The sequence below is a fragment of the Penaeus japonicus genome, unplaced genomic scaffold (genome assembly GCF_977035675.1).
Source record: "Penaeus japonicus unplaced genomic scaffold, GWHDUDI00000001_assembly GWHDUDI00000027, whole genome shotgun sequence".
NCBI classification, from domain to species: domain Eukaryota; kingdom Metazoa; phylum Arthropoda; class Malacostraca; order Decapoda; family Penaeidae; genus Penaeus; species Penaeus japonicus.
The window spans coordinates 18648387-18661486 of record NW_028234429.1 but is presented as its reverse complement, the minus strand read 5'-3'; the positions used below and the strand labels follow the sequence as shown (position 1 = coordinate 18661486).

General features: G+C 35.7%; 1 protein-coding gene across 1 annotated transcript in view; it reads left to right on the top strand.

Annotated features, from left to right (window-relative positions):
* msps (msps cytoskeleton-associated protein 5) overlaps positions 1-9847 on the top strand; it is a 31354-nt gene extending 21507 nt beyond the window's left edge. The window contains exons 20-34 of the mRNA XM_086553027.1: positions 172-429; positions 909-1112; positions 1219-1354; positions 1504-1697; positions 1869-2104; positions 2447-2908; positions 4269-4463; positions 5074-5176; positions 5404-5628; positions 5771-5958; positions 6111-6273; positions 6473-6646; positions 6931-7104; positions 7283-7466; positions 8081-9847. Of these exons, the coding sequence (XP_086409153.1) occupies positions 172-429; positions 909-1112; positions 1219-1354; positions 1504-1697; positions 1869-2104; positions 2447-2908; positions 4269-4463; positions 5074-5176; positions 5404-5628; positions 5771-5958; positions 6111-6273; positions 6473-6646; positions 6931-7104; positions 7283-7466; positions 8081-8334 (3150 nt within the window). The 3' untranslated portion in view covers positions 8335-9847. The remainder of the gene's footprint in view (positions 1-171; positions 430-908; positions 1113-1218; positions 1355-1503; positions 1698-1868; positions 2105-2446; positions 2909-4268; positions 4464-5073; positions 5177-5403; positions 5629-5770; positions 5959-6110; positions 6274-6472; positions 6647-6930; positions 7105-7282; positions 7467-8080) is intronic.
* Positions 9848-13100: the final 3253 nt, after the last annotated feature.

Genomic DNA, 13100 nt, shown 5'->3' with positions numbered 1-13100 from the left:
ATTTTGCATGTTGTCTAAGCAAAGAAAATATGTATGACAGTGATTAAAGCAACTGTGTAAGCTTATAAGGAAAAGCATCTTGCATTGTTATTAAGATTCATTGATAAGTGGCACACAAGGAGATAAACATAGCATGTTATAAAATCACTTATAAAACCCACGCATTTTTAGGGTTCAGGATCGAGCCGCAAGGACCAGGAAGAGGTTGACACATCACCGCTCCTCCAGTTGAATAACCTCAAGCAACAGCGTGCTTCAGATGAACAGAGGCTCAGGGTACTGCGCTGGGACTTCGCAACCCCTCGACAGGAGTTCATCACCCAGTTGAAGGATCAGATGACAGCAGCAGGCCTTAATAGACAGCTGATGTCAAACATGTTCCATCAAGATTTCAAATTCCATATCAAGGCTATTGATGCTTTGAATGAGGTGTGCATGTTTTTTCTGTTTGATTTTTTATTTATTCATGGATCATTATTCTTGTCAAAACAATATTGAGAGTTGTGAATGTTTTTTATTACAGCATTGGAATGATAAGTTAATGCAAACTGAAATCTATGAAAAGTGAAAATGATTAGAAAATAAGATATACTGCATAGGTCATATACGTACTTTATATAATTGCTTTTCTATTTTTTATTTTATTTTACAATGTATAGGATATCTGGGATGGTATAATGTCAAGACTACTATAGTCTTAAGAAGAAATCCTTGAGTTTATGAAACATATATGAGCTATTACCCTTTTCTATGTAGTATATCTTCATTATAATAAGCAGGCTAGTAAGATTGTCAATGTTTTGAAAGTATTTTGATCTCTTTAAAAAAAATTGATTTTAGCATGAAAGCCAACTTGAAGACCTTTCAATGCTAGTGAATTAAATTTATACCACTCACTTTTCTACCAGGACCTCAACTCAAACCTCCCAGCTTGCATCGCCAATCTGGACTTGGTATTGAGGTGGTTAACTATCCGATTCTTCGACACTAACCCATCGGTGATCATGAAGGCGATGGATTACCTACAGCAGGTGTTCCAGTGTGTATCCGAAGAAGGCTATCACCTCCTCGACCATGAAGCGTATTCCTTCCTGCCGTTCTTGGTTACCAAGGTTTGTTACAAGACAGTTTTCATGATGAATAAAATGCATTTCTTTCTTGCTACTTCCAGATATTGGTTTAACTCTTTTTAATGTTGTAATAATCTTTTAATTACAGTTCGGTGACCCAAAGGATGCTATTAGAGGACCTGCGAGAAATATTGCCAAATTGATTTGCAATATATACCCAGCAAGCAAAGTCTCACCATACATGATGGATGGTCTTAAAGCAAAGAATGCAAGGCAGAGAGCAGGTGAGGAGTGTTCAGAGACTCAAATAATTCTTTTCTGGATTGCGTTTGCGGTTCCACACCATGTATACTTTTCCTCTCTTTTTAAACTTGTTACATAAATATAGATTTAGTCTTATGAAAATTTTCATATACTATTTTTAAACTTACAGAATGCCTTGAAGCCATGGGCAACTTAATAGAAGTGTATGGAATGTCAGTGTGTCAGCCATCTCCTGGTGTAGCACTGAAAGAAATAGCCAAACAGATTGCCGATCGAGATAACTCTGTCAGAAATGCTGCTCTGAATGCCCTAGTGCAGGTGTATTTCCGCGAAGGCGAAAAGGTCTTCAAGCTTGTTGGAAACGTAAGTTTTAACTTTTTGCAAGGAAAATTTATATGGTGTTTACGTGTACTTCAGAAGTGTTAGAGAGAAAGAGAATACAAAATATTTTTCCTGTTCTCATTACTTTCCTATTATTTTGTGCCAGTTGAATATAACATGAATTAACAAATCACTGCCTTATGAACACCACAGCTGTCGGATAAGGACATGAGCTTACTTGAAGAGCGCATCAAACGTGCTGCCAAGAACAGACCAGTCATCAAGAAGCCACCCGTTGAACCAGAAGTGCCGACTGTCAGAGGTGGCGGAGCGAGTGGCAGAGCTAATCGTGTCATCCCGACCCCAGCTCAACCAGCACCAGTGATTACAAGAGAGAGAGAAGGTGCTGATGGAGCAACAGGAGGAGAGCAGAGTAGTCTCCTGAAGAGGTTTGTATTTCATCTTTCTGATATGGTCAGCTGTTTCCATTGTCTTGATTGTATGTTAATGGCTGACTGTGGATGATTTAGTCTCTGATTATATTTAACTTCTTAAGGCAGAAATATCAAACTGATAGTGTCCACATCAAGGAGAGAAACCAAAGTTACATCTTTGTACATATTTTATGGTGTAAACCATTAGGTATTTTAAAAACCCTCTCTGACTACAATTAGTATCAGTTCCTATTTTATCTTTCTTCCTTTTTCCTATATCTATTTATTTTCTCATTAATTGAATTATTTTGAAGATGGTTAGCATTCATTAATGTCATTTGAATGATGGTACTGAAGAATGCAGAGGGATCCCAGCTGGAGTCTAGAATCAGTAGATAGAAGCCAGGAAGACTTAAGTTGGTCACCTCACGTGCGACATAAACCACCTCGCTATGCATCAGCTGCGGCCATGAGTAGCATTAGCAGTCTCAGTAGCATGAGTAACCTAAGTATGGGCAGCATAAACAACTCCGGTTCCAATATGATGGTCAACAAGCGTCAGAATAAGCCCATGAATAGCCGTCTGAATGGAGATTGGCCTCTACCACCTCTGCGGACGCGACCAGTCAGCACGGCGACACTGGAACATGCGCGGCGCATATCCCGCTCTCTTTCCTTTGTCCTGGGTGAACCTGAGGGTGACAGTCATATGGAAGAGAAGTCCTCGATGCATAAGGGAGCTTCTCACACACTGCCTCCTCTCTCTCCTGACATGCCTCCTCTTCTCACAAGAACTGTCACTTCACCTCACTTCTCTGGGCAAGCGCAGAGTGGATTTTTGATTTGGGGTTCTCACCATCCTGACTCCCTTTTGAAAGCTAACATTGTGTTTTTCATTAATTGTGTGGTTGACCATTATTATTTTTTATCAGATTGCCCTAATGAGTGCAGTGTTACAAAACATAGTTTATGTTAGTATTTTATATGAAAGATATTAAAACCCTTTGAAATACACTGGGTTACTTTGTAGTTATTTATGCCAAATGACATGACTTATTTGTGTTCTTTTAACTTAGACTGGTTAGTAATTGGAAAATTAGTGAATCCATGAACGAAAAGTATGTTTTTTCGATGGAAAAGATTGTGGTAAAACTAATAAGATATTTAGTTACCCTGAGTGGACATGGTGAATACTCAAAAAGGCAATTAAATGATGCTATAATTCAAAATTATGTAGAACAGGTTACATGTGATAATTACAGATGTGTGACGCATTACAGTAACAGAATTGAATTCTCATTTGAATGATAATTCGAATATGTTGAGGATGATTTTGTGTTTCCATTTTCTCATTTCCTTTCCTTTTTTTCATAAGCATAAAAATATCTAATATGGTTCTTATTCATAGTTTTTGCACATAGAAACCCTTTCACTATCTAATTTTCTCAGTTTTATATCAGCTTTATTTTCTTCCATATAACAGGCCTTCAAATCTTTGATATGACTTCGACACCATTTGCATAGACCTCAAAAGTATCCCTTCCAGAATGATGCATTTAGTGGAGCTTTCCTATTTATCGCTTTTTTGCTGTTTATATATTCATTGCCAACATGCAGTATTGTCTTTCTTTGCTTACTTTTTTATTCTTTTATGATAGAAATAACTAGAAGGCCAAATTTTTTGCCTCTGGCAATAATGAACAAAAAGAAAAAACAAGAATGGTATTTTACTTCAACTGTTCATAGAAAAAAATTGTTATAGCAGTAACTGTGGTGATGAATGTGTAACCAGTATTGATAAATAAAGACTTGTTAATTGTTTATAATTTTACAGATATCACATTTAGTGTATGAAGCAAACACAGGATGTGATTAGGATGAATAGTCAATAGAATTATAGTTTGTTTAGCACTTTAAAGCATAATTAGATAGCATCAAAAATATTTTAGTTTCAGTACTAACTATACGATTCAGGAGACCCATATTTAGATAATTGTTTTCATTAAGAATGTTACTATTTGTTGAATATTGCATTTCCTGTTTTTTCTCATGATTTTTCATTGGTTCTCATTTACTCATTAATTACTACAGTGGATCTGTGAACCCATTTCAAGGTTAAACCAAGGAAAGTGTGTCCTTATCCATTTCTTTGAAAATGACAAAATACTCTAATCAGCAGGTTTGGAATGCGAAACCAGCAGCAGCAGCAGTCGAGCGCGAATGCAAACGCACCCTTCAAGATTGATTATGGGCTCATAGAAAAACTACTAGAAGACAATGACACCACAGAAAGACCCCAGTACAAGATTGAAGAAATCCCTGACATGAATTCATTACTCAACTACAAACCAGTCTGTCCAACTCCTGCCTCCAGGTAGGGCCTCAGCTCTCATTCAAGGTTTTAGTAACTAGTAAATGATGGAAAGAGGAGAGAGTACTTTGTAAGTTTGACCAGTGTTTCTCCAAGAGGTTTAAGTAATTACCATTTCATTTGGGATTCTATTGTTTTTTTATACAAGATGCAAACTGATTCATACATTATTTCTAAATGAAAGAATTGTACTCCATTCTGTACACTTTTGTGTGGAAGTTAGTGGTCTCTTTCTTCGTCTTCTTTCCATCTTTTCAAAGTAACTCTTAACTCGTTAATGATGGGTGACAAGATATCACATCTATTGGTTTTTGGGTCAGACGCCGGGGACTAGATATTTTGTCAAGGCTGGAGCGCCATGTGAGCAGGCGTACAGCGCTTGCTCGTGGCCAGTGGGCCGAGAATCCTGATGCATTAGGCTTATGCGTTTGAATATCCTGGCATTTCAGTTTAAACCATTTAAAGCCAAGATAGCCCCGTCAGGAACTGGTTAATAAATTGCTTTCAAATACATCAATATTACATATAAAATCAATTGCCATTATTTTATTGCTGAGCAGTATAATAATTATAGAAGTCAATGATTCAATAATATCAATAATTTCTCTTCCAGGCTCACCAGACCAGGATTCACTGCAACCTCTCGACCAGTGTCCTCAGGAGCACAGATAGACACTGAAGGTGCTGCTCAAGCAATTAATCTTGTTATATCACAGGTATGTTCATAGAAATGACCATGGATTTAACATTTTCTACTTTTAAGTTCTATTTACCATATTGTCTGTTAATAAATCTTTCCATGTATTTGCCTCTCTTTTTGTTATCCAATTATTTGTTTGTTTATATATAAAATCACATTTCATACTTGCTGATTCATACTATAAGGCTCAGCCAAGAAATTATCTTCAGCCATCTTTCACATTACATCTGTCTTCAACCACAGGTTGCCACTCCAGATGCCAACACTGTTATCACAGCCCTGTCTCAGTTGGATGAGGTCCTGCAGTCGGATGAGAGAAGTACCCAGCTGGCTCCGCACATCGACCAGTTGCTGATCCTGGCCACCCTACAGTACCGTCTAGTCCTGAACACAAAAATGGCCAACCCCAATGTGAACAAGGAGGAGTGTATCAAAATATACCGCTCCCTAACCAACTGTTTGATGATGGTACGGAATTTGGGTGTTGTGATTCTTACAGGGATGAGAGGGCTTGGTGCTAGAGCTATATGTGTAGTTTTATTCTGATGGGCTATTCTTGGAACTCTGGAATTGGTGAAATTCTTTTAATGACGTGCGTTGTATTTGACAGATCTTCAATAACAAACAACTGGGAACTCAAGCTACACGAGATGTCCTCCGGGATGTGGTTCACGTGTTGATCAACATCTTGCTAGATCCTCGTCTTGCTCAGCTGGAGGACGGTCCACAGATCATTCGGGCAATCAACGTACTTGTTGTTCGCATTGTGGAGAAAGCACAATTTACTCATGTATTTAGGTGAGTATATCTCTTGAAAGATATGATTATGATGATAGTTATGAATGTTAGTATTAAATTTTTTTATTGATTTATGATTAGTTTTACGTAGTGAGACATAGAAAAAGGTTAATCAATTTCCCAGCAAAGTGTGATGTATTTTACTTTTTCAGTGCCCTTCTCAAGCTTTTGCATGAGAGTGTGGGAAGTGGGGGAGGATGCAAGTTCACAGAACTCGTGATGAAGTGTAACTGGAAGGTTATTCGCATTCTGCCAACACGCTCTAATGACCTAGATCTTGACCAGATTCTCCTGGATGTTCACAATTTCCTTGTGGTGAGTTCGTGTTATCTGCAATATTTGATTTCATGATCTTGTTGTTATTGATGTTACTTATCAAATATGTACAGATAGTCAAATAAAATTTTGTGAATTACACTTCTCTTTTGTGTATTATTGTATAAACAGTGAATGCAAGGTACATAAATTTATATGAATATTATGTTCTAAACAACTAAAACTTTTTTCCATTCAGGCTTATCCAGTCAACACCTGGGCAGAGCGACCATCAGATACTCCATTACGAACCATTAAGACTGTCATTCATACCTTGTGTAAGGTTTATGGCACTAACATCCTCAGTCACTTCTCCAAAATCGAAAATGCACAAGGCTCAGAACTCCACAAGTACCTTACTAAGACTTTGAAGGTAGGTTCAGTGGAAAACTAGTATTTGTGAGATGATCAGTGAATTTTCTGTTTAATGCAAAATTTTGGATATAGTATTGTAATATCAGATTTGGAGTTGTTGTAGTTATATTTATTATTGATGTTTTTATTACTTTCTCACTTCTGTTATTTTCCTATTGTCAGAATATGCCATTCTATCCCCTCCCATATCCTCTCCCTTCCCCATCCACTTGACTGATAACCATTAAGGAGCCTTATGCTTTTCCTTGTTTAAATGTATGTCCTCTTTGTCCTCCATCTCAGAAACCGAAGACAGAAGACGATGGAGGTGTTGGAGATAGTAACAGACTAGCAGCTGCTCAAGTTACAAGTGATTCAGCAGAAAGTATGAAATCCCCGAAGAGATTAAGCAAAACGGCACACAACACACTCTCAGAGATATTCCGCAAAATTGGCTCAAAGGAAAATACAAAAGAAGTATGGAGGATATCTGTTTTATCTATATTTTTATATCTAATCCTTGGCTTATCCCCTTTCTTTCTCAAGGAGGGAATACAAGATAGCATTGGTATTTTAGGTATTGCAATTATTATTAAAATGTAAAATTATGTCATTCATTATTAGTCGCATATAAAATTGGTTTTATCTTTTTCAGGGCTTGATTCAGTTGTATGAATTCAAGCAGAAACACCCAGAAGCAGACATTGAGCCCTTCTTGAGAAAGTCATCACAATTCTTCCAGAACTACATAGAAAGAGGATTGAAGAGAGTGGAGATGGAGCGACAAGCAGAAGGAAAAGTGGCTGCCAGTCAGGCTTCAGAAAATGGGTCAAATTCAGGTAGCATATTGATGGCTGTTGGATTATGATTCAGGCAAAATGTGATACTTATACCTTTCCTAATGATGGAAGTTTTCCCTGTCTCTTTCTCTCTCCCCTCTTTTGTATGTTTAAGGTTTTGTATTACTTTACTGTTTCAACTATGTGTTTAACTATATGCTTTGTGTAGACAAGTGCTTGATAATCAAATTAAAGTGAAAATTGGGTACCTATGCTTACAGTATTCTCCCCCGTAAAATCCTAGGAGAACAGAGGAAGATTAATATCACATGCTGTGTTTTTAAATACTTGAAGTAAATTTGCTTTATTCATTTTTTTTTTTATATTAAAAGTACTAAAGAGTGTATTTCTTATATGTGTTATAAAATATGTTCTATTTGTAATTGTCACAATGGTAGATAATTAAAGATCATTGTAGTTTTAGGAAATTGGTATCCCTGATATTAGTGTTTCCATGTGCATGATTAACACCCCCCCCCTCTCCCTTACCCACAAATGGGATTAGTTGCATTGTGATAGCTCAGAAGCTCTCCATTTTGATTAGAACTCATTTTTACCCCACTCAAGAATTTTTGTCATGATAATTTTGATAATATTACCTATTTTTCCCTTAGCAGGACCCTTGGCTTCCATCCAAGTACCAGACACAGCCAACTTCAACATGAATGAGCTTGTAGCTCAATTCAAGTCTATTGCTGCCCGGGCCGGCTTTGACAACACCTACATTGATACAGCCGTCAAGGATATTTGTAGTGCTGAAAATAAGGGCTCAGGCGAACGACTTGACATCTCAGAATATATCAAGACATTGTCGTCTGACTATGGCATAGAGCAGAATAAGGAACAGTTCAGTTCTCACGATCAGTGAGCAGTTGGTGTCTTTTAATTCTAGCACAAAAAAGAAAAAGGAAAAAGGAATTGCTGGAAAAGTGATGACTTTTGATTACCTTCCACCTTTTTTAAGTTTATACCATCTCTCTATCTTTTTTATTTGTTAAATTTTATTTATTTCTTTGCTGATTTATCATCATTTTTATTTTACTCAATACAAACAACCTACACTTTCATTCTCATGATGAAGTGGTTTAGAAAGATTTGCAAAGGGACTATGCTGAACCCCGATGAGTGACTGTGACGCTGTTAGGTTAAGGCCCAGTAAATCTATTGACAGGATAAGGATTCTTACATGAACAATTGCGAGAGATGGAGCATAACACCTTTTATCATGTATTTTCTTTTTTAAATGAGGAATGTATCACTTCTTATTTCATGGTGCATAGATTACAAAAGTTATCTGCGGACACATAAATGCATGTAGTTTAATTCCTTGGGACTGCATGTTTTCATTCCATCTCGTACTTGTTCATGCTATGTTCAAGTTATTTATGGCTAGCTGTTATAAGACATGGAAATTAGTGAACAAATTCTTTTTCTTGTGTAATAAGTTTCGAGGTAAAAGATGATCCACAGAGATGGTTTATTCTCCCAAAGAATCTTTATACATACACATATATATATATATCTGTGGCTGCTTTAGTTGGTAATCTGATCTAGGAACCCAGTGATTAATTATATTATTGTTAGGTTGGTTAAAAACTATATATATGATTATATCTTCGATATTAATCTGTCTCATTCACAAAATACTTGCACACCGTTTATATTCTAGAAAATCAAGTATTGATGAATTACCACAGCTGCGCATGTAAGTGGTATATTCAGACAAGAACTCTTCCATATATATAAATATATACATATATGTCAGATACTCAACTCCTCAATACTAGAAAGATCTGTGATCTCATGAACTGAGTCAGAACCTTGAATCTACACTATTGCAGTTTTGGAGTATTTACGCACTTCAATCCCTTTCTTTTCCATCCGATATTTTGATGGTGTCATATTTGTTTTCTTCAGTACGTCTCTGTCAGCTATGCTTTACCAGTAATTGTTTTACAATTTTTTTTTCAGATCATTCCATTATTACTGAAATGTTCGATTTTGTTGTAATTTACAAAAAAGAAAAAAAGGAGCTTTGGAAATGAAACACGAGGTCCTTGCATTAGCATTCATCAAGTAGCTGCATTTTTGCAGGAAATTTCATCCATGTTCAGATTCTCCTGAACAAGTCTACAGCCTTCCCATTACTGTTAACTTTTTATTCTGAATTTTAGTTTTATTTTCTCATACAACATTTACCTTGACCTCAGAGGAAGCTTTCGTATCACATGTTTTCTTTTACATAACTTCTTTTCCTTATTTTAATAAAACATTTATAGAAGAAATTTTGTAAATATTAATTTTTTAGTTACTTATTAACTTATCAGTCTATGCTAGGATTTATTGTGGATAGCTTATAGTCAATAAAGGTTAGATAAAAAGTCTTATTGAAATATTGTTAATATCCTGATCAAAATGTGTACAATTACTCCTAAAATAAAAAAAAAATGTTAATTATTTAGAAGAATGAAACTTTTGATTAAAGTCGATCTTAACCCATTGTGGATGGGTGTCATGACATACATGACGCAGGAGCCTGGTGACAGTGATCCAAAATCCCCCAACATCATGTCTGTTATTTAATTCTACTATGTGGAATGAGTGATGATGACAAAGTTGTAATTACTAAAATTGACGTAATATTAAGAAAAGTGGGTTTCGCATAAAATCCAAAACCTAGATAGCATTACTTTCTCCTAGCACCAGTAGGGGAGAGGGCCATGAATAGCACCCATTCACAGTCTCTAGCAAACACTATCTTTAGAGAGTGATGGCACACAGCTGGTTGCTGAATTCTTGCACTAAAGTACCATTGATGAAGGATGTGCAGGCAGAACGAGAAGAGGAAAGTGCCTCAAATCATGCCCAGTGTCTACAACCTGCCCCTATGCCAGTAGGGCTGCCAGGACAGGTTTCCTTTGTCTTCCCTACCTCCATGTTATCTTCATTGTGGATGGTTATATTTTCCGTATTTGTTCACGATGGTACACTAATAAGAAAAAATTAAGTTACTTTTTTTTCCTCTCCTGAAACAGCAATGCTTCTATCACACTGAGTATAAAGAAAAAATGATCTGACATACTACAATTTCAGTCAACTGCAGCATCGACAGAGCTTGTCATGTGACACACACATCTGTCAATACAATAAAAGAAAAAATGACAAAGTTTTACAATGAGTGACTTGGAAAAGTCAAGGTATGTTACATCAAGCTGCCTCACTCTGAAATAAGAGACGAGATGGGGCAAGCAAATCTATTCCCTGCCTGCAATAGGTTAAGGGGGGGGGGGGGTATTAGAAAAAGAGTGAAAGAGAGAGTGAGTTTCTTTTGTGTTGCTTTGCTTGCTTGCTTATCCTGCAAATTGATTTTAAATTAATTAGTGAAAATTATTTTCACATATATTCCTAAATGCAATAGAAACTTTAATTTTACAAAATTAATTTACATAATTAATTTCAGTAATGTAAATTATGCCATCTTAAATACAGGCAAACTTTTACAAGGTGTACAGTATTAACTAAAGTTTGGGAACCACATATGTATATTATATTGCTACTCAAGTAAGCAAACCAAATAGTAAGATAATCCTTGAACAGATTGCAATGCCTTCCATCCACACCAACTCCACATAGTTTTTCAAAATCTAAAGCAGCCACAATCAAGGCCAGTACTTCAGGCAGCTTTCAAAAGATTTAGGTCAGCAGCTGAGGGCTTTGGTTTCCCCTGAATCCAGTCTGGCAGGAAGACATCAGTGTGTTTATTGCGGTTGGGAGGTTGGGCACAAGTGTGTGTGTGTGTGTGCTTTGTGTGCCAGTGCTTTTTAGCTACTACCTTGTTTTTTATAAAAAAAAAAAAAAAAATACTCAACACAAAACAGGTGACAAAAATGATACAATTTAATCGAGAATATATTTTCATTAAAGTTTGTTCCAGATGAAACAATATTAGAAACATTTAAAGAAATACTGCAAGATATTCCACAGCCATAAGCCTTCATCTACAAATTTCTTGCACCTTTTTTATGATATATTTAAACAGGTAACTCTTATCTAATACAAAAGCATCTACAAAAGTAAAAAATAAACCATCTATAAACTTACAGCACTATTTTCAGCTACACATTATAAACACATTAACCCACTCACAACGGGGGCATTCCAGCCTTGCATGTCACAATGCCGGGGCTTTCGAACGCTTAGGCCTAAATCAATTAAATGACAGGCACCATATGGTCCCACCTGGCCACCGGGCCCTTGAATGAGCGGTACCATAGCGTACCACCCGTCCAGAGAGGGTTAATATTAATCAATCATTAAAAATCTCATTCTTCATACTTGCAACATCTTCCTGGACTTTCATTTAAAAAATAAAAATGAATAAATCATGGAGTTGAAGAAGGACTTGACAGGTGATGACTGATGAGTTTATACTTACTGATAATGATAACTTGACAATTTGACAGGTTGGTAATGATAATTACTTGAAATACAATGGTGCTATTTGGACATGTTGCACTTATCACATTACCAAGCTCTCAAGCGCCCCTTTACGTCGACATGATGACTGAGTATGGCTCTAGTGTTCAAACACCATTCATAAATATTCCCTTCAAAATACTGAGCAATTGATCTTTTGTTCCTCAACATACCTTCATAATACTGACAAACTGAGTACATTTCTATGAATAATCCCACTAGCAGCTTTCAAATTCCCAATTTCTTTTTTGAAACCCGTTTTAAGCAAAAACCTTTGAAAACACATTGCAATACATGGAAAGGAATTTTATTTTATTTCATACGTCCAAAATCTGTTTCCTTCACTTTGATTTAGCTGTAAAAACTATTCAGTACATTTACATATCCATCTGTTTTATTTTCAATAATATTGGAAAGTTCTTCACAGCAGTGTTACCAATTTGTTTGTATCACTTATACCTAGCATTATATTATGAAAATAGTTACAAACCTCTACTCACAAAAAAATAAAACAAAATGACTGTTTAAAAAATAATTTGTATCACATCTGTAATATAATAATGATTATACTAATAATTATTATAATAGTAATAATAATCATAATAATAATAATATTGATAATACCCTTAAAAGTAATGGTACTAATAATAACAATAAGAATAATATAAAAACAATGCCCAATAATAATAATAAAATAACATCAGAAAAATAATATAAAAGAAATAACAACAACAGTAGTATTAACACTCAAAATAGTGATGATAATGAAAATAATAGAATGAGGAGAATGTTAATGAAATTAAATACAAGCATAGCTGGGAAGTCTTGCTGTTACTTTCACACTTTAAAATAACCCTTCACGTACCAGAAAGTACCAATTCAGAAAGTATCCCTAAAGCTTACTGTGGTACTTCTAGCATAATGGTCGGCAACTCTTGGCACGTGGGCCAAACGGGGTACATGAGGGGATTGACTATGGCACGCCAAAAGCATTTTAAAAAACAATTGAAATAGTAATGATGACAACGATGATAATAATAACAATAATGATTATAGCAAAAATAGTAATGATGATAATAATGCTAATAACAATAATAATAATGATATATAAAAAATGGGGAAAGAAAGTAGTAGTATATTTGAGTTGGTCTACTACTT